This window comes from Haemorhous mexicanus, chromosome 8 (genome assembly GCF_027477595.1).
Source record: "Haemorhous mexicanus isolate bHaeMex1 chromosome 8, bHaeMex1.pri, whole genome shotgun sequence".
Lineage (NCBI taxonomy): Eukaryota > Metazoa > Chordata > Aves > Passeriformes > Fringillidae > Haemorhous > Haemorhous mexicanus.
The window spans coordinates 19,421,708-19,448,257 of NC_082348.1; the positions used below are offsets into that span (position 1 = coordinate 19,421,708).

At 38.7% G+C, this 26,550-nt stretch overlaps 1 protein-coding gene across 4 annotated transcripts in view; it reads left to right on the forward strand.

The window, feature by feature from the left end:
* Positions 1-1,016: 1,016 nt before the first annotated feature.
* UBR3 (ubiquitin protein ligase E3 component n-recognin 3) overlaps positions 1,017-26,550 on the forward strand; it is a 98,119-nt gene continuing 72,585 nt past the window's right edge. For 2 of the 4 annotated variants that reach the window (XM_059853047.1, XM_059853048.1), the window contains exons 1-8: positions 1,017-1,547; positions 12,192-12,331; positions 12,722-12,880; positions 13,892-14,035; positions 14,629-14,678; positions 16,549-16,615; positions 20,316-20,446; positions 25,726-25,954. In XM_059853047.1, coding sequence (XP_059709030.1) covers positions 1,102-1,547; positions 12,192-12,331; positions 12,722-12,880; positions 13,892-14,035; positions 14,629-14,678; positions 16,549-16,615; positions 20,316-20,446; positions 25,726-25,954 — 1,366 coding nt within the window. In that variant the 5' untranslated portion in view covers positions 1,017-1,101. The remainder of the gene's footprint in view (positions 1,548-12,191; positions 12,332-12,721; positions 12,881-13,891; positions 14,036-14,628; positions 14,679-16,548; positions 16,616-20,315; positions 20,447-25,725; positions 25,955-26,550) is intronic. The other 2 variants (XM_059853049.1, XM_059853050.1) reach the window with 1 other exon arrangement.

Genomic DNA, 26,550 nt, shown 5'->3' on the forward strand with positions numbered 1-26,550 from the left:
GTTTATTATAAACACGAGACATTTTATTGCAGCCTTGCGTGTCACCGCTGAGCGGTGCCTGAGAAAGAGCCGGGGACACACCTGGCAGACCGGGCTTTCTCGGTGGTCCCGCTCCTGAGTGCCCTTAGGGACAGAACAAGGAACTAGAATTTTGCCGGTGCCCTGGGAAAAGCGGTCGTGGAGAGAAGAGTAACATTCACCTGGAACCGCAACGCGACACAAGCCACCAGCAGACGGGCAGCCATAGGAAACGCAAAGCCAGAAGTGAGGCAGCTGCCTTGAGGCCCGTAGCTGTCGGGTAGAAGGTTACTGTCATTTAGGAATAGATTTTTACGTATAAGGCTTTCTATTGCACAGTTGAAAATCTGTCTATCGAGGTTTAAAACTGCCGATCGGTGTGCAAAACACGATAGCTCTCATCAACATGCGTTCTCTCCTGGTAGTAGGGCGCAGGCAGCCGCACGCAGGTACCTCGAGGCGCGGCTCTGCGGTCACCCTGGGGTGCGGTGCTGCCGCCGGAGCCCGGCGCTGCTCTGCACCCCCAGCGGGGCCGCCTGATGGCAGCGAGCGCAGAATCGCCGGCCCGAAGCCTCAGAGGTGCCTCCCACATTCCCCGCAGTTGCTCCTGCCCTCAAAGCCGCCACCCCCTAAGGCCGGCGGGACCCTTGTGGCCAGGATACACAGGCGGCCGCAGGGCGTCTCACGGCAGCCGCTTCGCTGCAGGCACGGCTCGGTAACAAACGAGCTCCGCTGCCGTCGGAGCCGCCGGCCGGCCCAGGTGTACCCCCCACGCTCCCCGGGGCTGCCGGGACCCCGGGAACGTGAAGTTTCGGGCCGGCGGGCGGCGACATTTCGTGCGGCGGCGGCGCGGGGCGCGCACCTGCGCGCTGGGAGGGCGGCGGGAGGGCAGGGGCGGAGGAAGAGGAGGGTGGTGTCAGGGGAGGGGAGAGGCGGTGTCGGGAGGGGGGCGCGGGCGGCGGGCAGGGCGCCGGTGCCGCGGCTATCGCGAGAGGGCGGCGCCGCGGGGCGGGGAGCGAGGGCGACGGAGGGATCGCGGATCCGGAGCCCGGCGCGGCCGTAACGGCCCCTCGGTGTCCCGTCATGGCGGGGGCCGGCGCCAGCAGCAGGGACAAGCGGGCGACGGCGGCGCGGCTGAAGGCGGCGCTGGGTGGCGAGAGCGGCGCGGCGGCGGCGGCGGAGCTGCGGACGCTGCTGGAGCTGGTGCTGGCCCCGGCGGCGGGCCCTGGCGGTGGCGAGGCGGCGGGCGAGGCGCTGGAGTGGTGCCGCTGCCTGCTGTCGGGCGGGGAGCCTTGGGACAGCTTCGTGCAAGCCGTGCGGGCCTACGACCCCGCCACGCTATGCGGCCTGGTTTGGACCGCCAACTTCGTGGCCTACCGGTGCCGGACGTGCGGGATCTCGCCTTGCATGAGCCTGTGCGCCGAATGCTTCCACCAGGGCGAGCACGCCGGGCACGACTACAACATGTTCCGGAGCCAGGCGGGGGGCGCCTGCGACTGCGGCGACAGCAACGTCATGCGGGAGGCCGGGTGAGCGCGGGGTGGCCGCGGCGGGGCGGGGGGCACCTGCCGGCGGGGGCGGCCCCGCGGGCGGCAGAGCTGTGCCCGGGCCGTGCCGGGAGCACGGCCCCGGCCCGCAGCCGCTCTGAGGGAGGGCTGTAAGTGAGGCCCCTGCCGCCTCCTGGGCCGCCTGCCTCCATTCCTGGCTGCGTCTCGGACGCGGGCTGAGCGAGGAGTCCGCCGGGGTTCGGCAAGGTGGCTTTGTTGATGTGGGTGTGCCTTGTTTTTAGGACGCTCATGCGAATCTTGTTGCCTTTGCACCGGGTGCCAGCCTTCAGGGAAGTTGATAAGGCATGGGAGGCAGTACCTGTCAGCTTCCAGCTAGCAGCCTTGGCCTAACACAGCTGGCCGTGAAGTCAAAATACTTTGGGACAGCATGTGAGCAGATAAGCCGAAGTGAACAGATTGAGTAAGAAGGACACATTTTTCTGGGATTTCCCAGTCTGCAATTCATTTTGCCACCTTAGCTTTAAATCAAGGAGTGTGGTAGCTTTTGGATGAATATAACGGGGCAGGTTTTTTGTGGAAGTCAAAGGTCTTTTGTATTCTGACCCACTGGAGGCAAGACTGAAGTGCCTGGACAGAAGAAGTGGAATCAGGTACCTCATTAAACCCTCCTTTGTTCTCTTACATACTCAATGGTGAAAGGAAAGATCAGTCAAGCAGTTACTGGATGAAGGTTATACCTAGCCAGTAAACTTCAAATTTTACAACTGAGTGTCTTCTGGAGCTCCTTGTGTTCCTGTTGATTCACCAGCTAGCTAAAGGCTTCACTAGATGACAGTTTGGAGTGCTTGAATGAGGATTCTCTTCTGACAGACCTTCTGGAATAGTCTGTCTTGACTGTCTTAGCTGATGAGATGGTATGCTGTTGAATTCTAAGTTGTGGCATACCTAGCAGAAAACACTAGGAGCACAGAGAAATTTTAAAACATTTTCCGTGGTTTTTTTATTTTATTTGGTTTTGCAGCTTTACAGGCTATAACTCTGTATCACTCACTCAGCACGTGAAGATTCCTTCTCTTTTTGCATTCCTACTTAGAGATTTCATTAATTCTGCTTTTTCTGTTTCTTGAATGTTGTTGCCTTGACTCCAATTCTTTGTGTCTGTAATCACTGTTCTCCTGCTGCAGGCCTTGAGGTGACTTCAGTTTTTGTTTCTTATGCTTTTCCCACCTTTTCTTTCTCTTCAATCTGCCTTCATTTATTCATTCTTTTTTGGTGGACTCTTTTCTTATTGATAGACTTACTCCAATGTCAGAATTTTTTCCCTCATTTTGTTTTCAGTAATCTTCAGTGGTTTCAGATTGCTACTGCTGAAGTGACTCTTTCTTTATTGGTTCTTCTTCAACTTGTGGTGATTCTGCTTTCCTCAGCATCACTGAAGTAAGAGTTTCCATTGATCTTGAGAAACAGGAAAAAAATTAATACTTCTTCCACTGTTCATTGTGGAATAGACTTAGGGCTCCTCTTAGTGGCAGGATTTTAACAGAGCACACACAAATTGAGCTACTTTTGGGTGACTATTAAAACGACTTGTGATGCTGTGCTCATCCCAGACTGTATAGCTTTCACAGCTGTCTTCTCTTATTTTAAATGGTTTTCTTCTTGAGGAAATCTGGTTTAATAAAGAAGAAATAAAAAATGCTGTTAAATTTGCAATGTAAGCAGATGCAAACCCCAAGGGAGTAACCATCTCATTTCTGTGTGCCCTACTTATTACGTTTAATGGTAGAGTTTGAGAGTAAAATTTCTTGTTTGTGAGGTAGGTCCCCTCAGGAGTTTTGGTCACTAAAGCTAAAGAATTGCTGAACAAATGAATAATATTTGCTCAGAAACAACACTTGGCATTGTGCAGATTTTCCAGTCCTCTTGAACACATAAGAAGGGCAATACATGGCAGCAGTGGGGTGTCTGCATTTAACATAAGGTCATTTCTACTTATGTAGACAAGAACTGATGTTAAGCCCTGCAATTAAGTGAACTAGAAACTTTGTTTGCTGTGCAAGACAAAGTAAAATAAACTTTAACCAATGTAAAAAAACATTATTGTGTGCAAACACACAGAGTTTTACCTATTGACTCGAATTGCTACATTGCAGCATGTTTAGATAGTGTTTTGACTTTGTGTATACAAATCAAGTGCACAATTACAAAGGTAATGCTTTGCCTGTCAAAGTTAGGAGGCCTTCACGGTGGACTTAGGAAACTGGAGTTTGTCTAGCCTGATATAACCTTGGCCACTACAGCCTAGGCTTCTATTAATAGCAAGGGAATCAAATGTGGAGCCTACTTAAAAACTTTATCTACCATCTGTCTGCTCAGATACAGTTTTGTGTAGATGCTGTATATGAATATTATAGTAGCACTCTTTTGTTTCTGTTCTTGTTATCTGGTCTTCATATTCATATTATTTATTTGATGCAGCTCAAAAATACTGTTCATGAAGTCTTAGTTAACTGATCTGCTATAAAGGAAATCTCTCCAGTTTAGAATCTGGAATATCTTTTCATTGCCTTTAGGATGGCTAATGTAAATCTAGAAATGGTGTACCCTAGAGTATGAGTGTGTGTTAATCTTGTAGAGATACCTGAGTGTTAGTTTTTTATTTCTGGTGCCTTTATAAAAAGAAGCTGGAATATAACATAATAGGTGGATACTGATTTGCCTTAGGTACCTGGGTTTGCTTTAGGTACCTTGTGTAGTTCTCATTTGTTTTAGAAAAATCAGATTGTCACATTTTTGAACCTTTTGATTTCCATGCAGATTTCAGTGTTTTTGATGTTTAAGTTAATTGCAGTTGGTCTGATCTACTAGAATGTAATGTAGACTTTAGAAAATGTTCAAGTTTGTAAATGTAGCTGCTTGTGAAAGCATTAAAAATTCTACCTGTGGCAAGGTTGAATAGATTTAAAAATCCATTGATATGTCAGGAGGCGGAAATAGTTTGTAGTTGTCTCCCATATGGTATCTAGCTATTTGCAAATGAAATCTAGCAAGTCCTTCAAAGGTAATTAATAATGAAAGTGTTAATTATGAAATAAACTGGAAGAAAGCAGTATGCCATATAGTTATTATAAGAGTGTAACTAGTCCATAATCTGTTACTGCTGAGTACCATCTTGTTTCTATGGCTGTCTTGTTCTGATTCCCCTCTAAGTTTGTAGACAATAACCTGACATACTAGTGAGCCTCAGCACTTTGGCTATTGTGTGCTGCCGTGTCCTGTTTCAGAGTCTGTCAGTTTGTTGACTTATTTGTTAAATTAATCATGTGGAAAGCAGATGTTTTAGTACTGCCTTACAGTACAACACAAATAATACCTCCATCAAGGGTTGCATATCCTGAAAGGTGAAAAGCCAGGTTAAGAATTTTGGTTACTAGGCTTTTGCAGTGATGTTTGCTGTTTATTTCTTGGTAGTTGTGGCAGCCAATGGCTCCATTGACATAGTGTTGTCTTCTCTTATCTTACATTAAAGGGATTAAGGTGTTGCCCATTTGCACTTGCCACAGTGGGCTGTTTTTTCATCGATTAACAAATCCTATAGTTGTAAGAAAGGCAACTCTCACAGATTGGTGGTATATGCTGTGTGTTCAAAAGCACCTTCAGGTACATGGCTCTAAGCTTCCTGCAGTTCTTTCTTTACTGATCCCTGCTTGTCTTTCCACAATAGATCAGACTTCTGTCTGTTTTCTTTTTTTTTGTTATTATGTCTCTCTTGGAAACAAATGTATCTGTTGGCTCTGCTGTGATCCCCTTGTGAAAAGGCTGGACAATTCTCTTTGCCTTCTCTTGCTGGCAAGTATGAGAAATATATTCTGTTTCTAAATGGCTTGGTTTTTCCTCCTTTAATTTGTTTAGAAAAGGATCTGATTTTTTCAGTGTTTTAAAATGTTGGCAAGGATCATAGAATGTTTTTGTTTCATTTTGGATACCTAATAGGCAGATACCTAATTTTGATGACCTTTGCTATTCTGTCCCCATAAAATTCTATCCTTCTTTTTATTCCTTTTCAGAGATTGGGAGCTATGGAATATTATATTCTATTTCTTTTACATTCTGTAGCTAAGTAAGAGTAAAGGAACTTTTTCATATTCTAGACTTTTAGAAAATGAAAATCTCAGAAAGTGAAAGTTTTAACAGATAGAGTGACCATAAAAAAGGAAGCTTGCTCTTGGGAAAGCTATTATTACTATTTATCTTTGGATGCATTCTGTGCATGTTTATCAGGAATGGCCTCTTTTACTGTCCTGGGTTGTGGAACTGGGATCCCCTTAAGATCAGAAAAGTCAGATCTGCTTGTGGCTGCATTTTGGGACATACAGGCAATTATTGTTTTACTGGCAAAAAGTGGATTACTTGGCTATTTTATGGAGTGTCTTGCAACAGCAAATCACCTGCTTAGCATATATATAGCATGTTGCTGCTTCAAGGTCATCCCTTCCAGTGTGAGTCTATCAATTGTCTTGTTTAACAATTACCAAGAAGTTCTCAGTTCTCCAGGATCTAGGCTACGTTTGGTAATGCAGCCTCAAAGAGATAAGGGTGCTCTTTGGAACTTCCTTCAAGAAGTTGGTGAAATAGATGCTTTATCAACAGGCTGGGAGCATACAAGTGGCCAGCTTTAGCTTAGTCTCTGAGTTTTATGAAACCATGTTAAAATGCCTGTGTGGTCAGGGTTGTTGAGCTGGTACAAATGGTGTTTTGTAGGGTCTCTGTCAACTCCATGCAGCTTTTCTGTGACTGAAGTCCTTTGGGCTACCAAGGAGGGACTGAAGAGAAGTCTGAGCTGTAGTGGCTGTTAGCTTAGTGTGAGAGTTTGGATAAATCCATAGTCACATATGATGGATGTGACTCTTCAGAACAAAACCTCCACCATGTTCATCCACATACCAAGTACAGGAATTCATACTGGCATTCAGAAGGACCACAGAATATGAAGTTACCATGCATTTATAAATATCTGATCTCCTCTGTCCTCCTTCATGCCTCCCCCAGACATAAAGCTCAAGATAATGTATTGCTTCCTAGGATTCCACACTAACACTGAGTACTTTGCATAGAGCTTCATGTTAGGCCTTTTCCTTGGAAAGCAAAAGACATTGTAGTGAAGTTCTATTATGTCATACAGTCAGCTCTCAAACCTGCCTGACTTGATTTCTTTTAAGAATGTCTCTAATTAGGACTTCATCAGCCTCTAAATTACTTGCTGAGATGTATTCCAAATGGTTAACAGCTAAGTGCTAGTTTTGTATTACTGCCTTTAGAGCTGTGACCTGACCAGATGCATTGTTACTTTATACACGCCTCTGGAATAATGTATAGTTGTTTCAAAGTCATCAGTAAGATGTTGAAACATATCAATATATACACAACTATAAATGTGTAGAAGCCTGAACTATTGCTATGTTAGTTACTGAACAAACTTAAATGATGGTTTTCCCCCAAAAAGTTTGCTGATAGGATCAGTCTGATTTGAAGAACACAGCAGTGCTGTGAAGGCTGAGTTCACAAGATATGACTGCTATATACCTTGCCTTGCCTGAAATTTGGCTTATTTATTCTATCACTTGTCTGTTGCTTTATAATTTGCCTTGGTGTATATTCAGTTTAAGAAGAGCTGTGTTTTAGAGCTGAAACACAGCTCTGAAACAGTCTTGTTTAGATTTGGGCTAACCAGTTTTGATTTTCACTTCCTTTACTTTGATCTCACCAAATTGTAGAGCTGCTTTTATACCTTTCATGGACATATGATCTGCCCAGAATTCTAAGTTCACTACATCAGGGTGGAGTATGGTATATATCTGATCTATATGGAGCTGTCAGTGGATCTGTTGGCAATGAAACAAATATGATTTTAGGAGTATGTTTAGGGAACACATTCCTAAAGACCTATTATTTCTTTGATCTTTCTTAATGACCATATAGATTGATTCAGATTTCAGGCCATACTTCCTTATCACTTTTACAGTATCAGGAATTTTATATTTTTAAAATATCCTGGAATATTATCTGACAGCTGCAGGTGATTTTAAGTAATAGTATCTCTTGTGCCTTCCTCTGTGGAGGGTTCTGGTACTAAGCTTTGAAAACAATGAATTTTCTTTGCACTGAATTAATAGCATGGCTATTACAGTAACAAGGACTAAATGAACTGCCTTCTTCAGGATGCACCTCTTTGTTTCTGCAAAATTCCTGCACTGGTAATAGCTCCAGCATGAAACACATAAATGCTTTCCAAGAAAACTGCACATTACTTATACATACACCTTGTCTGTTGTAGGCCTGGCCAAAGCTTAAGTGGATACCTGTTATTAAAATTCACACATCTCATTCAAATCCTGAGGAAATGAAGGTTGGTTTTGCATTTATCTAGCGCTGTGTAGTTGCTTAGCACTTTGTCATATGAAGTTTTTGGGTCAGAATACTACATGCTATATGTTTGACCCGTTTAAATTCTCTTTGGAGAATTTTCTTAACCAGAAAATGTTTTTGTTAACTGTTTTGTGAAAGCTAGATTTTTGTTCTTTCAAGTAGATGTACTTGGCCATGTACTTCAAGGTCTCGGAAGTCCATTCCTTCTCATTCTTACTCAAATTTTCTTTAAAAACAGCCTTATGATTGAAACTGCCAGATCTACTGTTTCTGATTGATAATGGATACTTGTAACAAATGAAAATCATTGTAGTTTTGTCTACTATACAGGATATTTATGTCTCAGGACTAACAGAGAATACTAGGAATGCTCTGCAGAGCAGCTTTGCCTGATTTTTCTTTGAACTGGTGTGCTTCTTCATTTAATGTAGCACTGAGCACCTAGAGAGCTTCTGTGAGTCATTGCCTCTCTTCCTGCTGTTCTGCAAGGATTGGAATAACTTCTTATTGTCCAGTCTGTGATATCTAGCCTCCTAACCTGGCCAGTCAGCTTTGTCATGAAAGTTTAAAGCCTGAAAAGATGTCCTTGAAAGTTGTCGTTTTTTTTTTTTTTTTGAGAAGCCATTAGTTATTCTGCTGTGTTTCATTGTCCTCTGCTGTTGACTCTGTTGCCTCTATTTCAGAAATTTTCTGGTTAGGAGAGTTAGACTGACATCTTTTCATTTGGCTTTGCCCCTCATAGCAGAAATACAAGTATTCAGTTTTGTCTATGAGCTCTGTAGCTTGCAGTTTTCATAAAGAGCAGAAGAGTGCTCATTCCTTGGGTCTTGGAGTCAGTACCACATTGATTCACTTTTGGAAGCCTGTCTTGCAGGTGAAAGGAATTTAACTAATGAAGTGGAGTTATTAGGGTGTTTGGGGGAAACATGCTAAGCTTAATTTTAATAGGAACAGTAGTTGTATTTCTCTGCATTTCTTCAGAGTTACCATTGTATTTGCTATTGTTAGGGATAGTGGATTTACATAAAGCAGCCCTCCAATATATCAAAGCCCTTTTTCATCCAGGTAATTTTCTGATCCTGATTATGAAAGTTTTACTTTGTTCTGAATTAAGATTTGGTTTGATATTTAAATTGCGAAAGCAGGAAAAAACAGTTAAACACATAATAAATGTGTAATGGATTTGTAACAACTCAGAAACAATTGTAGCACTCAAAAAGTACTTTGTATTTTGCTTCTATTTTGTAGATTCAGAGTGTATAAGAGTAGTGTTTGAGTTTTACAGTGGAGACAGAACACATGCTTTTTAAAAAACTTGTGTTGAATTCATATTTATAAAACTTCATTTGAATACTTTATGAAACATTACATGATGTCATTCATGAGGTATACAGTATGAATATGTATTATACGAGATACATTTTATATATATATATATATATATATATCTTGTGTTTTAAATAAGAACTCAGTTTAGGTATGACTTACTGAATTGAAGAATCAAGTAGAGCTTTACTTTCTTTGCTTAAGAACTCGTTTCCAGCAGTTTCCATTTGGATTCTGTTGCTTGGGTCCCAGATCCTCATCCCTAAAAGCTTCTGTCAGAGTCAGGTACTCGTAGTGCTGTAGTACTATTAAGAATGTGAAATTGGGGTGCTTTCTTTTGGCAGTCTTATGATCCAGTTTAAAAACAAATAACTTTTAAACACGGGGAGGCAGGGGACAAAATAGTGAGAGAAAAGTGAGGGTAAAAATAGTCCATCTGTGTATATATGAACTTATGTCAAGTTTCTGGAATGCAGCTGCAACTTGAGACACTGTGGGATACAGTGGATGAAGGACTGATCAAATGCTGTAAAGGTGTGGTCTGGCTGATACTGAAGGCAGTTATCAGCTGCTGTGATAACTGCAGAGTTAAAAAACTCTCCTCTGTGGTGATGGAATTGCCTCCACAGTGAGCATTGTAGCTACTTCTTTTGCTGGTTGGTCAGGACGGCACTTTCCTGCATGTCTTTGTTTGAGATTTTGGTTTATTTTGTTCCCTGTGTTCTGCTCTCTGTCAGGTTAACAAGAAAGGGATGATGGCAAAATGATTTGGGGATTTCAGTGTGATTTACAAGGAGACTGGTTTGTGAGTTAATATAGCAATAATAGCACACCTTATAATTCAATAATTCTTTCTTGATACTCTCAAGAAACAGCATATTCATAACTTTGATTTTCAGGATAGGTAAAATTTGGGATAGTTAATTCATGACCTGAGATTGGTACAGTTGGTTAGAGCGCCCTGTTAGTAATGCCAAGGTCATGGGTTCGGTTCCCGTAGGCACCATTCACTTCTCAGTTGCACTCCATCATCCTTCTGGGTCACTTCTAACTCTGATTCTGTTGTGATGGATTCAGAACTGCCATGTTGACATAGACCTCATGGGGAGCAGAGGTTATTTTCTATGGAAGGAAGCCTTGAACTTAGCAGAAACTGTGATTCAAAATGACTTTACCTATGTGTTTTGTTACAGTGGCTTCCTTAGCTTGCGATCATAACCAGTGAAAACATCTTTTGACAGAATGTAAAATGTATGGGGGGAGGTGGGCTGTGAAAGATTTTAGAGTGCACTGTAGTAGTTCCTTCTTTTTGTGTCTTTTAGATCTTTATTTACTTTTGATCCCTTGTTATAAGGACCGTGGTGAAAGGAAAACCAATTACTGTAAAAGTATGAAATACCATATTTTAGCATAGATGAAGCCACTTTTGTGATTTATAGCAATTCAGGTTTCTGTATGTGGAAGAGATAAATTTTGGATGACTAAAGAGAAAAAATGAATGACTTTTACAAGCCCCTTTGAATTCCCAGCAGTTGAAAAATGTGCTGTTTATCCGTACTTGAACAATTAACATGGAATGACTTTTCATAACTTCTTTGAATGTAGTATGGGAAGTGGAAGGCAAAAGTGCACACAATTAATTTGGACATGAATTAACAGAAAGTTGTCAGTCATCACCGAGTTCTTTCTGTTCCCAAGGATATATTGGGTGTATATACAAATAGCAAATCAACTGGCTAGTACTGTCCTTCTGTACCTTTTCTTAATAAAAAGTCTCATTTCTAATGTGCAAAAGCAAAAGAGAAGCTCTTAATCTCTAATCCTGTGAATTTGCTAGCCATTTTTGTGAATTGCCATTTTAACTGTTCAACTGTCTTGTATTGTTTGTTTTGGGTTTTTTTTGCCTTTTTTTCTTGATTCACCTACTTTCTTTGTGCCTTTCTTCTATTTCCTTCTTCTCTTGAAGATGATTCTTCAGTAGTCCTCAAAGAAGGAAGGCTTAAGTTTTAGAAAGTAACAGACTGCTTCTGGAAACAACAGTGGCATAAATTTGGAAAACAGTTTTCATAGTCAAACAAAGCTGTATTTTTTTATCAATTTTTTGTGTTGAAAAATTATTAGTAAAATCTAGTTACTCTTTTCAGTAAAAGTTTATTCTTGTGTGATGTAATTTTAGATTATTGTTTGCTTAGTGGTTTTTTACGTGGGTAAATAACTCTTTGATGTTGGTGTATGTCCTTTCTAAAAATAGCTTGGGAGTTGAAAAGTATTCAGTGTCCCTTGAGTCAGGCTCATGTTAAGTGAGTAGGAAATCATTCTGTCTGCTCTAATGGGGTTTGGCTCAACATCATGTCACTGTGCATTAGCCAAGGCTCAACTACAACCATGCAGGAATTTTCCAAAGAACAAATGTTTTCTTTTCTTTTTAAATGAAAGACTTTTGTAAGGATTTTGTAAATCGTAGTTGCTGTACATTTGAAATACACACTGATCCTGCAAAGTCTTATGCCTTTTAAAGTTGTTTTTATTGTCAAAAGACATTTTTAAAAGTCATTATCTGAATGAGGACTTGAAAAATCAGTCCAACCTCTGATTATGTCATAGAAAGTAGAAAAAAGTCAGTGTTCTTCTGATTGTTCAATGGAAGATACTTCTGATACATGTGGGAAGAAGCTGAGATGTTAGATATGTGAACTTCAAGCATCAGAAAAAAATTGGCAGCTTTATAATTCTCTGGCCTCAGAATCAGAATGGGCTGGAACAGAGTAGTTGGAATTTCAGAATACCATTTCCATACCACCTTTAATGTAAAAGCATCTAGTCTCTGAAAAATGGAAAAAGAAATGCTTTTCTTAGTATATGTTAACACTGCTGAGCTGTGCTTGGCTAACATTTTTCTCATCTGTTTTATAGGTTTTGTAAAAGACACCGGATTAAATCCAACTCAAATGTTCCATGTGTTCCAAAAGACTTGTTGATGATGTCAGAATTAGTTCTTCCACAGTTCATCTTTAGTCTGATTCAGCATTTAAGAGAGGGATATAATGAGCCTGGTATGTTTTGAATTTGCATGTATCTAGCATATCTTACCATGCTGTTAGCTCTTGCTTTGCAGTCAATGAAGAGACAGTACATTAATGCTATCCATAGTTTATGTCATTGTATTTTGTACCTCATTTCCTAACAAAATTACAGCCTGACTAGGTGATGTGATTTTATTACCTGCTGGTATGCTTAAATATGTTTAAGGGTTACCTAGCATTGTGCTGGGCTCTTCTAGAAAATGAAATGAGGTATAGTTTGAGATTGGTACGTGTGAATTATAGAGCATTATGAGTATATAAATTATTTTCATTTGCAATGGTTGTAACTGTTCTGCTTGTGGTAGTTTTTAGCTGAATTATATTACATCTGCACCAAAAGTTCTTCTTATGTGGTTTCAGCTCTTGATCTGCCGTCAGAGAAAGACCTTCATAAAGTTCTCCAGGTTTTGGAGCCTCATGTTTCCTTCCTAGAAGACTTGACCAAAATGGGAGGTGCAATGAGATCAGTTCTTACCCAGGTTTTAACTAGCCAACAGTTCTATAAAGATCTTAGCTCTGGTATGTTTGTGTTGTTTCTAATAATTAGATTTTCAAACTATGAAGCATTAAGGGCATAAGTTTTGTTTATAACTTCAGTTTCTGCATGTTTTTATTGGACATCTCAAAACACAGAAAAAAGCATATTTTTAAGGCTATTACATTGGTAGGAGGGTGAGCTTCAGGAGTGCCTGGAAACATTTGCTATTAAGACCTGTAAGAGCAAACATCTGATCTGTGTCCCAAATAAATGTATAAATAAACATCTTTTCAGAAAAGTTTTTATAAGAAATCCATTCTAGCTTAGTACTTCCAAACTAGTCATAACAAGGTTATTTGAAGTGGAATATGTCTAACTCATTTTGGGATCTACTCTCACAGAAGAGAACTGATTGGCAAAAGGCCATTGTCTGTCCTGCATTTCTGTGCAAAGTCTTTTAAATATTTTTATTTTTTAAACTTTACTCTCAACCCCCCCCCCCCCCCCCCCACCATTTTTTATTCAATCCTTTACCAAATCACAATGAATCTGAAAATGTTGGCCAGTCACAACTAACCCCAAACCCCTAGTGTAAATTAACTCCATGATGTTTTCTTGTGATTAAGAGTCCTTTGCATAGGTACAGAACAAATAGTGATTATTGTAGTTTAAAGTTGCCATAACTGGCTTGGGCAGCAGCTAGTTAAAAAACAGGCAATCCCCATATCTTTATTTGAAAGGAGGAACACTTAGTAAAGCTGCCTCAGGGGCAGTTCTCTTTATTCTTTCCTTCCTTTCTCTCTCCTGTTATAGTATTCAAATGGGAGTAATTTAATTACTTCTCTTTCCTATATGTGATGGATTTCCTGATACAGAAATACAGAAAGGCAATGGAAAGTAAGACATGCTTATCTGGACTCTTGAAATGGGGAATATGTGTTATTAAATTAAAACAATGTGGACCATTTTTTAGATTGCTTGCATAGAGTGTAAAGTATATAAACCAAGGAGCTGCTTTTGTGCTTTAATACTGTTTTATGTATGTATTCAAGGTGTTGGAGAGAATGCATGTGCAAAGAAAAGTCATGAAAAGTACCTCATTGCTTTGAAAGGCTCTGGGTTGGCATTTCCTGAGGATAAAATTGCATGTAATATGCAGGAACAAGGAGCTGGAACTAGCACATTATCTGTTCAAGGTTTGTGTAGAAAAATATTTTAAGAGAAGACTTGATTATTGATGGGTTTTATATAAACTGCTTTGGGTTTCCTTTTAAGAAAGCTAATCTTAATGAAACTTAGGGAATTACCTGTGATTTACTGCACTACCAAATTACAGGACTCTTACTTCTGTCAACAAAGCTAAGCATGTTAACTTCATGTTGCTAAAATGCTAAGCACCATTTTTCCAGTCATGATATTAGTGGAATTTTAGTAGGCAAGATGTAATTGCTCATAGTGAAAGTTTGCCACTGCAACGAAGTGCACAGCACTTCTTCTGTGTAGGTTCTGTGGATTTTATTTTGTTGATCACTGAAGTCCATCAGAGTTTTTTATTCAATTTCTGAAAGAATGTTTGTTAACACAGCACATTGAAGTTCTGCAATGGCATGGATTTGCAAATCCCTGGTTTTGTATTGCTTGGAAATCTTACTCCAACTTCAGTCCACTGCTATATATCTTTTAAAGAAGATTAATGCAGTGTTCCATTTCATACTGGCTTAAATATCTTAAAATACTGTCTTTTCAGTATAAGACTTATGAAACTAATCTCTTAACTTTATTTTAAAAGGTTTGGCAGGTGGTACGGCAACATCTGGACAAGGGGATTCTTCAGATGAGGTGAGATGTTTTAAAGACTGTAATAAACTGCAACAGAATATTAAAGGGAGAGAATGCTTGCAGCCAAATCCCACAAATCTCATTACTTGTATCTGCCCTACATTGTCCCAGTTTTAGTAATTAGGAACAATGGCGGTATAAAGGAATAGATCTCATGCCTTTGATTCGCTAAGGACCTCTTGAAAAATCCTGAGTTTTGCTAATACTGTTCCAATTTCATTTATATATGTAATGGAGAGGAAACCTGTGTAGTTTTTCCAGAAATCACTATCAAGTAAATTGGGCTTGATTAAAGCAAACTTAGAGCATGTAATGCTGTGAGTGGTGTTAGCAGTTTTTGGCACTTGAGAGTCCAGCTGAACTGGTGATACCAGCAGTGAGAATTTCTCTGTAGATAAATTCCCATGTGTAGACTTGACCTTACTTACCAAACATATGGAGTGGGAGTAAAAAGGAGAGAATCTCATTTTAGGTTGAGCTTTAACAAATAAGTGGAAGAAAGTTAAATTCTGGTAGAGTAACTTCATCAATTTTCTCAACTTTTTAAAACCTAATTTCACCTAGTAAGCCTCAGCAGACATTTTGGTGGGGTAACACAGCAGACTTCAAATAATGTAAAGAGATATCCCATATAAAAACATTAATCCCTCAGTGTGGCAAAAGCATTCATGGACTTTGTTTGTTTCATTTGATTCCTTACAACATAAAATCTTTAACAGGAGGGCAGGTTTAAAGAGGGCCTTTTTTCTCCTTTTGCAGAAAGGAAAACATGAGAAATAACAGCCATCCTTCAGATTAATCTTTTACTTAGAACCATCTACTATTATAGAAGTAAACCTAAGTACTGGATGGTGCAAAACTTTCCCAAGCTGTTTAGTTCCCTGCAGAAGTACTGCTCTGATTTGTTGTCTATGTAAATTTTGTAATCTAGTGTTCCAGCTGTGAAACAATGCTACCATTAAATCTTGGTGAGAAAGGTTAAAAATGTTCTTTCTACACTCATTTTAAATACTGATGGAAGAAAATCCTATTAAAAGTGTACTCTTGCCACATTTCTTAATTATAGCATAGTTTTACTCTGCTCTAAGAGAGTATAATCAGGTATTAAAAACAAACGGTAAATGCCCTGTGTAACTCACGTGGGAGCACAGAGGAGAGGAATATTATTTTTCTGATAAGCATTTTAGCTTTCCATCTGCACAATCTATTTTGACTTTTAGATAAAAGATGTGAACTTCCTTTTCAGTAATTTGTATTTGTAAAGCAGCTCATGATTAAGAAAAAGATTATAAAATAAGTAATTAAATTTCTTTACTGATGGTTTTTTCAGGGTAGGAGACTTGAGTTGCAGAGTCCTGCAGTTCATAGTAATATCCCAGCAAGTCTGACTTTTTTTCTTGAGAATACATGGCCCCTCTGATTGGGGACTGGGCAGTGGCAACATCCTGAGAATTTACTGACTCATTCCTGATGGAAGTACCAAAGGTACCCTGTGTTCACAATAACCACAGGATGCCTAAGTATTCAAATATGTGTCCATCTTAAAATGAATTTTCAGATGGAAGAAATGAAAGGGTAGACAAAATCAGACCTTTCATTTACACCATACTTGTGGTCAGTCCTTAGATATAAAGTGTGTGCAATCTTCTTCCTCAAGGAAGGATAGTTAGTTACTTCTTGAGATTCAGAGAAGTTTGGAAGTGAAACATGGCATTTGCTTAGGGGAGAAGGTATTGAGTACTTATTTTATATTGAAGGCTTCTCTGTTTTAGTTTGGTAGTTAAACCAGAATTTTGAGAGCATTCAATCTCTTAGCAATAAGTTTCTAAATATATGGTTGTCAATTTTTAAAATTCTTCCTCTACCCCAGGAGGACCAGGATGGTAGCCAAGGTGTGGGAAAGCGCAAGAGGGTGAAACTAAGCAGCACCACCAAAGGTATTTATAAAGTACTGATCTCAGTTTATCATGTTTACTTTCTGTTTGTCTTAAAAATATCCAGGGTTACTCAATTCACTTCCCAAGCACTGTAGTGCTGCCTGTGACAGGTATTTAACATAGCAAAGTCTAAAAATGAGTAGCAAGTGAAAACGTGGTAATTGGCAGGTTAGATTTCCCTTGAGCAAGTACCTGTCTGGGACTCTGACCATTTTGTCACCTCTGTGTTGTAAGCTGACCTCCAAAAATTCATTCCATTTTCACTCTGTACCTATCTAAGGCTGCAATATAGCTTTACAAAGCAAGTGTTTGATGTATCTGTTCTTAACAAATTTTTTTGATTGTGCCACTTTGTAGTATAATTGTGTTTGCAGCCAGGCAAGAATGGTTCTCTCTGGTTCTGGTTGGTCTTTTTGTAGTTTATTAATGTTTAAAATAAAATACTTGAATGAAGTCTCTCTTAAAACCACTCAAATTTTTTTCTAGCTTGAAATTAGTCCCTTTTGCAGTTTCTAGTCCAGCATGAGTAGCATTCACATTGAGGTCAGTGCAAGTTTTAATTCAAGAGCAACCATAGGCTAGACAAGGTAGTTCTATATTGTGCTTGACATGTTTCTGTGCTAAAAAGTGTTTAATAATATTTAAATGCTATTGTTAAATAAAGAAGACTCTTTTGGTTGTGGGTTTTTTAATGAGTGTGAGGAGACTGACATAGGAACTGCAAAGAATTGAAGGCCTTGAGAAAAGAATATTTGGGTAGAGGAATTGTAGTGAAAGTTGGAATAAAGTTTCTGGAAGGTCTCTGGAATGAAGGTGTGGAGCCTGAGTTTTAAATGTTCATGAATCAATGAAATAGTATGATGTGAGGAGTATGGGAAAGTAAGATTGATTGTTTCTAGTGTTTCCAGATTGAAGGAAAAATGATGAGGAAGCTGAAAAAGCAGAGAACTAAATGTTCTGACAGCAGTGTTATTTAGAGGCGCTCTTTAAAACGATATGAGAAAGATTGTGGTAGAAATGTGGAAGAGGCAGGAGTTTTGAAGAAATTCAGGAAGCATAGAGGCATCCAAGAAAGGTTCACTTGGATTTAAGAGGCTGTTGGCTTATCTAAAAGATGAGTTGAAGTCAGGTAACACAAAAAGCAAAGGCTGCTGTTCTGAGGCATAATAACTAATTAGGGAAAGAGGCAAGGAGGAGGCTCAGATTTAGAAGCTTCCTGATCAGAAAACCAATATCAGCAGTGGCATTTCAGGATAAGTGATACTTGAATTCCACATTTCATTTTCCCCCAGGGTTGTAGTCTTCCCCCTCTGAGGCATCCCAACATGAACTATGATCATGGTGTTGATAGCTCCTAATATCTGCCCCAGAGGAGGGAGTCTGCCAAAGGGGGAAGGGTAAGTATCTGTTTTTATTAAATATCAAATAGTTTTCTGAAGTTTTCAGTATTCGTATTTTATGTCCAATAGGGTATAAAATAAGAGTATGAAAAGAAAATTTTGGAAAACTGAGTATTGAATAAAAACAGATTTACCTTTTCCATATAAGCAAACTCCCTATCCCATCCTAGGTCTGCAGTGGTGCTGTCTTCATCCAGGGTTATATACTGGGGGTATATTGGAATGCTCTGTCTTGTATTCCAGAGAGATATTTACAACACTCTGTGAGGTGTTTTGTGGCACAAAGAAAGAATAAAATATTTCTTTAAAGAAAGTATAGTTTTTAGGCTGAGGTTCACTCATACAGGTATGGCACTAAGTATTGAGAATTTTTTTTTACTCTGTTTTAAAGCCTCATTCTGCATCCATCTGTAATACCAGATGTTTTTTAAACCCAGAGACACTATTTTTTTTTAAAATAAATTTAAAATCTAGTGATGCTTTTCAGAAGAGTGGGAACATTAGTCCCAGTGTTCTTGATAAGTTTTCCAGGTTTGGCTAAGAGCATTCTGCCTACTCAAATTATATAGCAGCTGTAAGCAGATGTGTGTTGTTGTGTCCCTGCCTGAAACTGCTGCATGAAGCATTGGATATGCACTGTTCACCTATGCGGTGTGTCAGAGAAAGCTGCACTCTCAGTGACAGATACAGAGCCTGGTGTTCTCACTCAGAAACAGTTGGCATGTACCTAAACTTGTGTTCTCTGTTCTATGGACAGAGTACTTCAGTCCTGCATGGTTACCAAGCTTTCGTGGGCAGTCAAATCACGCATGCAACTTCATACCAGGAGATGAGGAAGAGAACATAAATGAGCATCGTGTGTTTGTAGCTGTAGGTGATGTGTAATACCTTACAAATTAGTTTATTATTTATTAATATTACAAAATATTATAATATTAAAATATCTTTTATGTTTCTGTGAAGGTAATGTTTTATATCAATGCTTGTCAAATATATTGAGTAAAACATATTCATTTTTTTGGTGACTTGCTTGAGTCTTGAGGAGAACCCTAAAATTTGAGTCTGGGCAAATTGGTTACTTGCCTTGGGACTTCTGACACTTGGTAATGGTGGAAAATTGAGGTAACTCCTGCTTAGGAAGAGCACAAATGTCTGTCTTGCCTAGAATCAGCACAAAGCTATCCAATGCAGTCTCTGAAGCTGTCACACTTCAGTGAAGATGTGAGTCTTCAAGGCCAGATGATGTCCAGTGGTTTTTGCATGTTTCTCAGTTTTTGCATGTGTGCAGATGGGAGCACTTCATACACTCCTGTTGGAATATGTGATTTTGTGTGGACTTATGTATCCTCAGGTGTAGTTTCTAGGTATAGAGAAGTAGTAGTATTATTACTTTCTTCTTTAGTCCTCATATGTTACTGGAGTGAACACCACCTGTTGTAAAGCATAAATTATCAACCTCTTGAAAAATTATGATAAAGACTCTTTGTATTTTAGTTTTTTAAAAACAGAGTTAATACCATTCATGCTCTATCAGATGATCATTTCATGCAGTTTTTTCTTTGCAATCAGGAAACTGATCTGCTTGAAAACACAGCTGACAAAATGGAAAGATCCTGGACTTGATTCCTATGTAGGTCCCCCACAGGAATCTACTGTCAGTATGAGTAAAGGGGCAGAGTGAATGGGCAGAAAAGGGGAAAGATGAGACTGTCTCTCCTGCTACCATCAGGAGCAAGTGCCTCCTGATTTTCTGGTTATGGTAATTTTTGTATTAAAAAACCCCAGCAAACAACTTAGTAGTTGGTCAATCTGTGCATGTGTTGCTTTGAAAGTAAGAATAAAGGATACATTATTGCTTCTGTTTATTTTCTTTAGAGCTTGGTAAAGTGTTGTTTAGGTAATAGAATTAATCACTTAATCATAAATTGTATTTTTTTGTTTTGATATTTTAACTTTGGTTAAGTAGTAGTCTGCAGTGTTTCCCTTGGTTAAGTAGTTGTGTAAATATTGTGCAATTTGCTGTCATGCATGATAATCAGTGCAGCTGTTACGGTAAGGTGATGTGATTCAATGCAGTCAATGAAGATTGCACTTTGTGGTAGAATTGTACTGAAAACTTTCACTGGCTTCTCTGGGATGTTCTTTTTATAGCTACTTACACTCTGCAGTATTGGTGATCTTCATTTTCCCAGTGTTTAAAAAGAAATTATTTACAGAATGAACTAAGATGTTCTTAAATTTTTCTTCCTGAATTTTTATATGACTGCATTACACGTGCCCTGCTTCAACTTTTTATGCAGATCAGTCTATCATGGATGTTTTGAAGCATAAATGTTTTCTAGAAGAATTATTATTTTGGACAATAAAATACGAGTTTCCACAGAAGATGGTGACTTTCTTACTCAACATGCTACCAGATCAAGATTATAAGGTACTTGGCCTTACTTAATTCAAACTTAAGGATCTTTTTATATTCACATACTTAATGTGTATTATCCCTTGCAAGACACTATGTATACTTATGTTTGAATAATAAGCAGTAAAATAATGCAGATCTTTTACCTTGTTTTGCGTATTTTATAAGAAGTTCCTAAGTGTTTAGTATTTGAAAACCAATGTGGACAAAACAAGATGGATCAATCTATTAATTTTGATTGATGATTTATTTTCCTTTTTGTCTGTTAGTGCATGTTTGCATGTGTTGGATTTTGTTTCATTTTATTTTACTTTGTAATTTGTTTTTTGTCACTTAAAACATGTGGATCAGCGCTGTATGATTCTGTAGTGTGGTATGACTAGGAAATAATTGCAGTGATTTCATTCCTGTTTCAATGATTGTAGTAGGCAGTGGTTTTTCCACACAGGCCATTACAGTGTGAGCGTTCTTGCTGCAGCTATGCCCTAGGTGATTTTGGCAGCCTTCCAGGTGCTTCCTTACAGAGTTTTGCAGTTGTCCCTACGAACTATCTCCTGGCCCAGAGTTGTGGAGACTGGATGTCATCTTCCTGTTTTAAATCTTGGTGTGCAGCCAGGTTTGGTTGTTTGCTCCACATGTTCCCAAGACCTAGTATACATAGCAATCAGGCTTAACATTTTGCTCTGATCATGTCATACCCTTGAGCCATGCAAATATTTTGGACCTTCTCAATGCCTGCTGGGAGGGAAAGATCAAGAAATTCTGAAGTCCAGGCATGCAGATTTTTTCAAAAATGTCTGTTTATAATGGGACAACACTGTATTTGTGCCCCCTTAAAACCTTGCTGCATCAAAACAAAGGACATGAAGATAACTTGCAAGGAAGAAGAAGCCAAGATATGGGCCTTGAGCACTACTGTGTCCATCTCAAGACCCCACTTTGATTTGGGATACCAGCACAGATTCATCTTGGTCTTAGATTCAGCTAATACATGAGGAGACATTAGGACTTCTTAACTGATGATCTGTTGCTATGAAGCTTGAATTCTTCTTGATATTTGGACATGCACATGGACATCCAGTTCTCTTGATCCACTGCCAGCTAAATTCCTGCCTGTAAAAACACCCAGCTGCTAGCAACATGCAGAAGAATCTGGTGAGTGTTGCTGTGTTTCCCTTACAACTGTTCCATGCAATAACATCAGCCTCTAATGATTGTGGGATTTTTCTTCTTTGACAAGGAGCCATAGTCTTCAGTGGCTTTCTTTATTCTATTCATTATCTTTTTTCACTCAGAATGGAGATCATGGTGTATTTGGTCTCTCTACTGATTGCCACCTTTAACTGGAAATAGTCCATTTTCTACCCACAAATACTGCATGCTCAGATTGAAAGGTTTTTATAAACTTTTTTGGTTGGTTGTTTTTTTTGTTACCAATTTCATACTGTTTTTCATTAAGCAGTTAATTCCATGTTAAAGCTTTAGTAGGAGCACAAATACCAAGTGTTCAAAATTTTTTTAGAATCTGTTTAATTGTTATGGTCGTCTAAATGGCATTTTTAAGTAGTAGAGGAAACTCAGAGCAGGAAATATATTACATAGCATAGAGGCATTAAACTTTTTTTTGCAAGATACCTTTGCTTTGTTGCAAAACTGTCAATGCTGCATGTTTATGAGGCCTGTGGTTAATTTACAAGGAGTGGCTCTACCTTTTACATGAAAAAGAGAGAACATAGCATTTTGGGATGAGTTAGAAGAATGTTTTATCTTACATGCTTCCATTTAGCTTTTTTGAAAGTAAAGCTTGTTTGCTGATTAATCATTTCTCAACAATTAATCAGTTCTCAAACAACAGGAATAACTCTAGGGATTTCAACTGTTTCAAATGGTCTCGCAGCTTTCTGCTGCTTTCTCTCATCCCATCTACACTACAAGTACTGTTCTAATTTTTTCTCTGTCTGCTGTTGTGCAATTGATCTGATTCTTTGTGAGGTGATTTAGCTCATTAAAGCAGAATTCTGCTAGGTTGGATTCATGGTAAACTGAGGGAGCTAGTTGGACATAGAACACAGAGCTGTCTATCTGTATATGCTTTGAAATTGTTGAAATCTCTGACCTCCAGCATAAGCATATGAGAATCCATCATTGCCCTGTGTAGCAGTCACTGAACCACTAGCAATCTAAGTTACACAGATTTTTTTTTTTTTTTTTTGAAATAGGAAAACAAACTTGCCTTTAGGATTCCCAGTACTGAAAAGAGGTGTTGAAAGGGGTGGGCTAAAACCCTGGGTTAACTAGCTCTTCCCTCTCTCCCAACTTTGGCAAATGAGAGAGATAGCACAACAAAAAGTGTGGTCTTTGCCTTACAGATTTGTGCTTGAGGCATCCCTTCCATCACTCTCTGACATTTGAAGCTTGGAATACCTACAAGTGAAGAAAAAGAAAGCAGAAGAAAAATTTATTGAATCTTACAAGAAATTAAAGGTGTTATGGTGTGGACAAGAGGAAAAACAAAAGGCCTGAGAAAGGGACTTTCCTGTGACCAAGGAGAAGGCAAAGAGTGTGTTGGCAGTAAACAGGAAGATGCTGGAAGAGTGTAAATCATCCAAGAGCAGAGCCTTGCTGAAATCTTGCTGAAAAATGCGAAAGCATCTGGTGGACATAATGAATCAACAAGCATAATTAACAGAAATGCTGTGCTGTGTCAGGCACCTCCCATAGTGACTCCTGGGGCAGCTGTTACGGCAATAGGACTTCACTAACCCCTGGATATGCTGTTCTACACATTTTGTAGAACAGTTTTTCTATTGGAACCTTAGTGCAGCATTCAGCTGGCAGAAATACTTTCCATCTTAGCATTGAGAATATAAACATGGCAGATGAAAGTTCTAACTGAAGCATGGGGTTGGTGTTAGTCTCCAAAGAGTTCTGGAATTGAAGTTGAGTGGTCACCAAGAGGAAAGGCTAGCTGAAAAAACTAACTTTTTCCCCCTATAGGTAGAAATTTAAAAGCTGCTCAAGATCATAGAGAGTAAGTCAGTGAAGATAATTAGATGCACAGAAAGCCATGAGTGTTTTAGGAACCATTTCTTGCAGAAGGTTGGAAGCTGAGTATTTGGAAACATGTTATGACAGAAATTGCATTCTTGCTGCATTCTATATTTTTCCTTAGTTTGTGTATAGCTTTGGCCACTGAGAGAAAGGATATGTGGATGGACAGATTTGGCCTACTGTGGCTAGTTTCATGTACTGACTGCAACTTACCACAGTATTTCAAATTCTTAACTTCTGGAATGAGTTTAGTTCCTTCCTCTCAAAATTGGAAAGGGTTGTATTTTTTTGTTTGACTTGCAAGTGAATGTAGAGGTAAAGCTTCTGTCTTTCCTTTAGTTAAGTGTTTTCCAGAGTCTCTACCATTATACTGTAGTGTGAGCAAATTTACAGTATTTTCAGAAGTTCATTATTGTAAAGAAGTAAGGCACAAAAATTTTCATGCATACCAATATAAACTAAAGAAAAAAAAAATCCAAAATTTGTTCTTAGAGAAGGACCTTGTTTTTGCAGTCAACTTGAATTGAGTGTGCTGTGTAAAACAAGTAAAACATAGTTTCTTCATCACAGATCCCAACAATCCTTTTTAAACATAATACAGTGTGATGAAGTAAGACATAAATAAAGTATATTCTTTTACCAGCAGCCTTAATATACTAACTTCTTAAAATACCTGCTACATATTTTCTGTCTGAGACTTAATGTGAATTAGGGTGTTATTAACATTAGTGAATGTCTTGATGATAAGCGCTAATGCCAGTGATGAAAATTGTTTCAAGCCTTTAACTTAAAGGAAGTTATGTGATGGGAATATCTGTAATACCAGGATTATATTGTATTAACTTTGCTTTGTATTGAGAATATGTTGTGCCAAAAACGCTTTAGGTGAACACTATTACCATTGTTGGGTGCTATATGTGGAACATATTTTCAGTTATTATACAGGTTTCCATAACTCTGGGCCAGGTATAGGAAGGCAAGTTAAGTATTGCAGTGTTTCCTGCAGTGATATCCCCATTCTCACCCTGGGTCAGTTTCTTGCATCAGCAACTTTATCTTTGGGGGTGTTTGCTGGGAGAACCAATTTCTGTACCTAACAGCAGAATTGTTTTCATGTTTTTGGAAGTACTTTCTAGGTGATAATAACATGGTAGTGCCAAAATAAAAATATGGGAGCACTGAATCGAAGGCAGATCAAATAAAGTAGTGATCTGTATACGGTCTGGTGAAAGCATGGCTGCTGAGGGTGGTTTTAAAACTTCTGATTCTATGCTTATGAAAGGTTAATACTTCCAGAAGGAATAGGCAAGGGATATTTAGACTTTGGATTTTTATCACTACGCAGCTTGTCTTCTTACTAAGCCAAGCAAGTCCAGATGGTGTTAATTCAGAACCTAGAGTACTAAGTGAGAAGTGATTTCAAAGCTAGCAGATATGTTCATGTATGTGCAGCGAAAAAGTTGATTTATAATGCATTTTGAGGCTAATGGAGTGGAACACAGAACTGTACTAAGATTTATATATATATATATATATATATACACGTACAATGCATTTAAATAAAAATCTGCTTAAAAACACTAACAGTTGTGTGAAGAATAACACAGCTGCATATTAATTTAGTTATTGAGGAAAAAGCACTAGAGGTTTATTTAAAAAGTATAGGATGCTATGACAGTAGAAATGAAAATCACTGTAGAAATGTCTTGCTTGAAAAGAAATGAAAACCTTTCTTCATGGTTAGAAATGAAAACCTTTCTTCATGGTTAGAAATGAAAACCTTACTTCATGGTTAGATGGCTGCAAGTGGTAAGGCAGCTTTATAAGGCAGTACTAAACTGAGTGTTCACAGTGTATCATTTTAGGACATCCTGTTGTAGGATGTACAAACTTAGGATAAAATAATTGTTAGAACTTTACTACTTTCACAGGCATGCTGAGACATTATATTCCTTCTTTGAACATTTCTGGATTGGCTTTCTTGAGTGTGGAAAGTATAGAATGAACAGATTAGATTTTCGGGAAAGGTAATAAAATTAGCAGCCTAAGATACCCCTCCCTATAAATAGGTCTTTTCATTTGGTCTTTTTCTGGAAAATAGTCATCACTTTTGATTTGTCATAGCAACTGATGTTTCCCAGGGTATGTTGATTTTACATTCATAAAGGACTATTTTATAATGAAAGAAAGCTGTAAGTTTTGTATGATGCTTATTAACGTCAACATTTCTTTATAATTTACAGATTGCTTTTACAAAAACATTTGTCCAGCATTATGCTTTTATTATGAAAACACTGAAGAAAAGCCATGAATCAGACACCATGTCTAATAGAATTGTGCATATCAGTGTTCAGTTGTTCAGCAATGAAGAACTAGCACGCCAAGTAACAGAAGAATGCCAACTGCTGGATATTATGGTCACTGTTCTGTTGTACATGATGGAAAGTTGCCTTATTAAAAGTGAATTGCAAGGTAGGTTTAGTTGTTTGTTTCTTTCCATGAAGAATAAATTGATTATAAAAGAAATTTAATCTTTCTTTGGTGGTCAATCCACCCCTCTGATGCCTTTCCAAACATGTACAGGATCTAGCAATATATGGTAGGGGATGAATCTTGAAATACCCTGTAAGTATTAAGGTAGTTATCAGGAATGATGCTAATATTTTATCCTTTGGTTTGTATGGGTTTTTTTTAGGAATGTTACATGGTTTAGAATGCAGGTTGTTACCTTGCTACTACTTAATTTGTTGTGTGAAGTGCATAAGCAACTATTTGAATGAAAAATCATATACACAAATTGAGACTCGTATGAATTTTAAAAATACTTTCAAAGAATTTCACAAGCCATTTGCAGTATTTAAAATTGTTTTAATTTTTAAAACTTGTGATTGCCTTGATATAATTAGAGGAGAATAGTTTAATAGTTTGTCAATATAGCAATTTGATCAACCTTTTGTTTGACAAAGTTGCAGTTTGAATTTGATCTATTGTGGACTGTATAACTTCTTTAGTGAAAACAGCTGTTCTATTTTCACCCCCCTTGTTTTACCTGTCCTTATATGAAAATG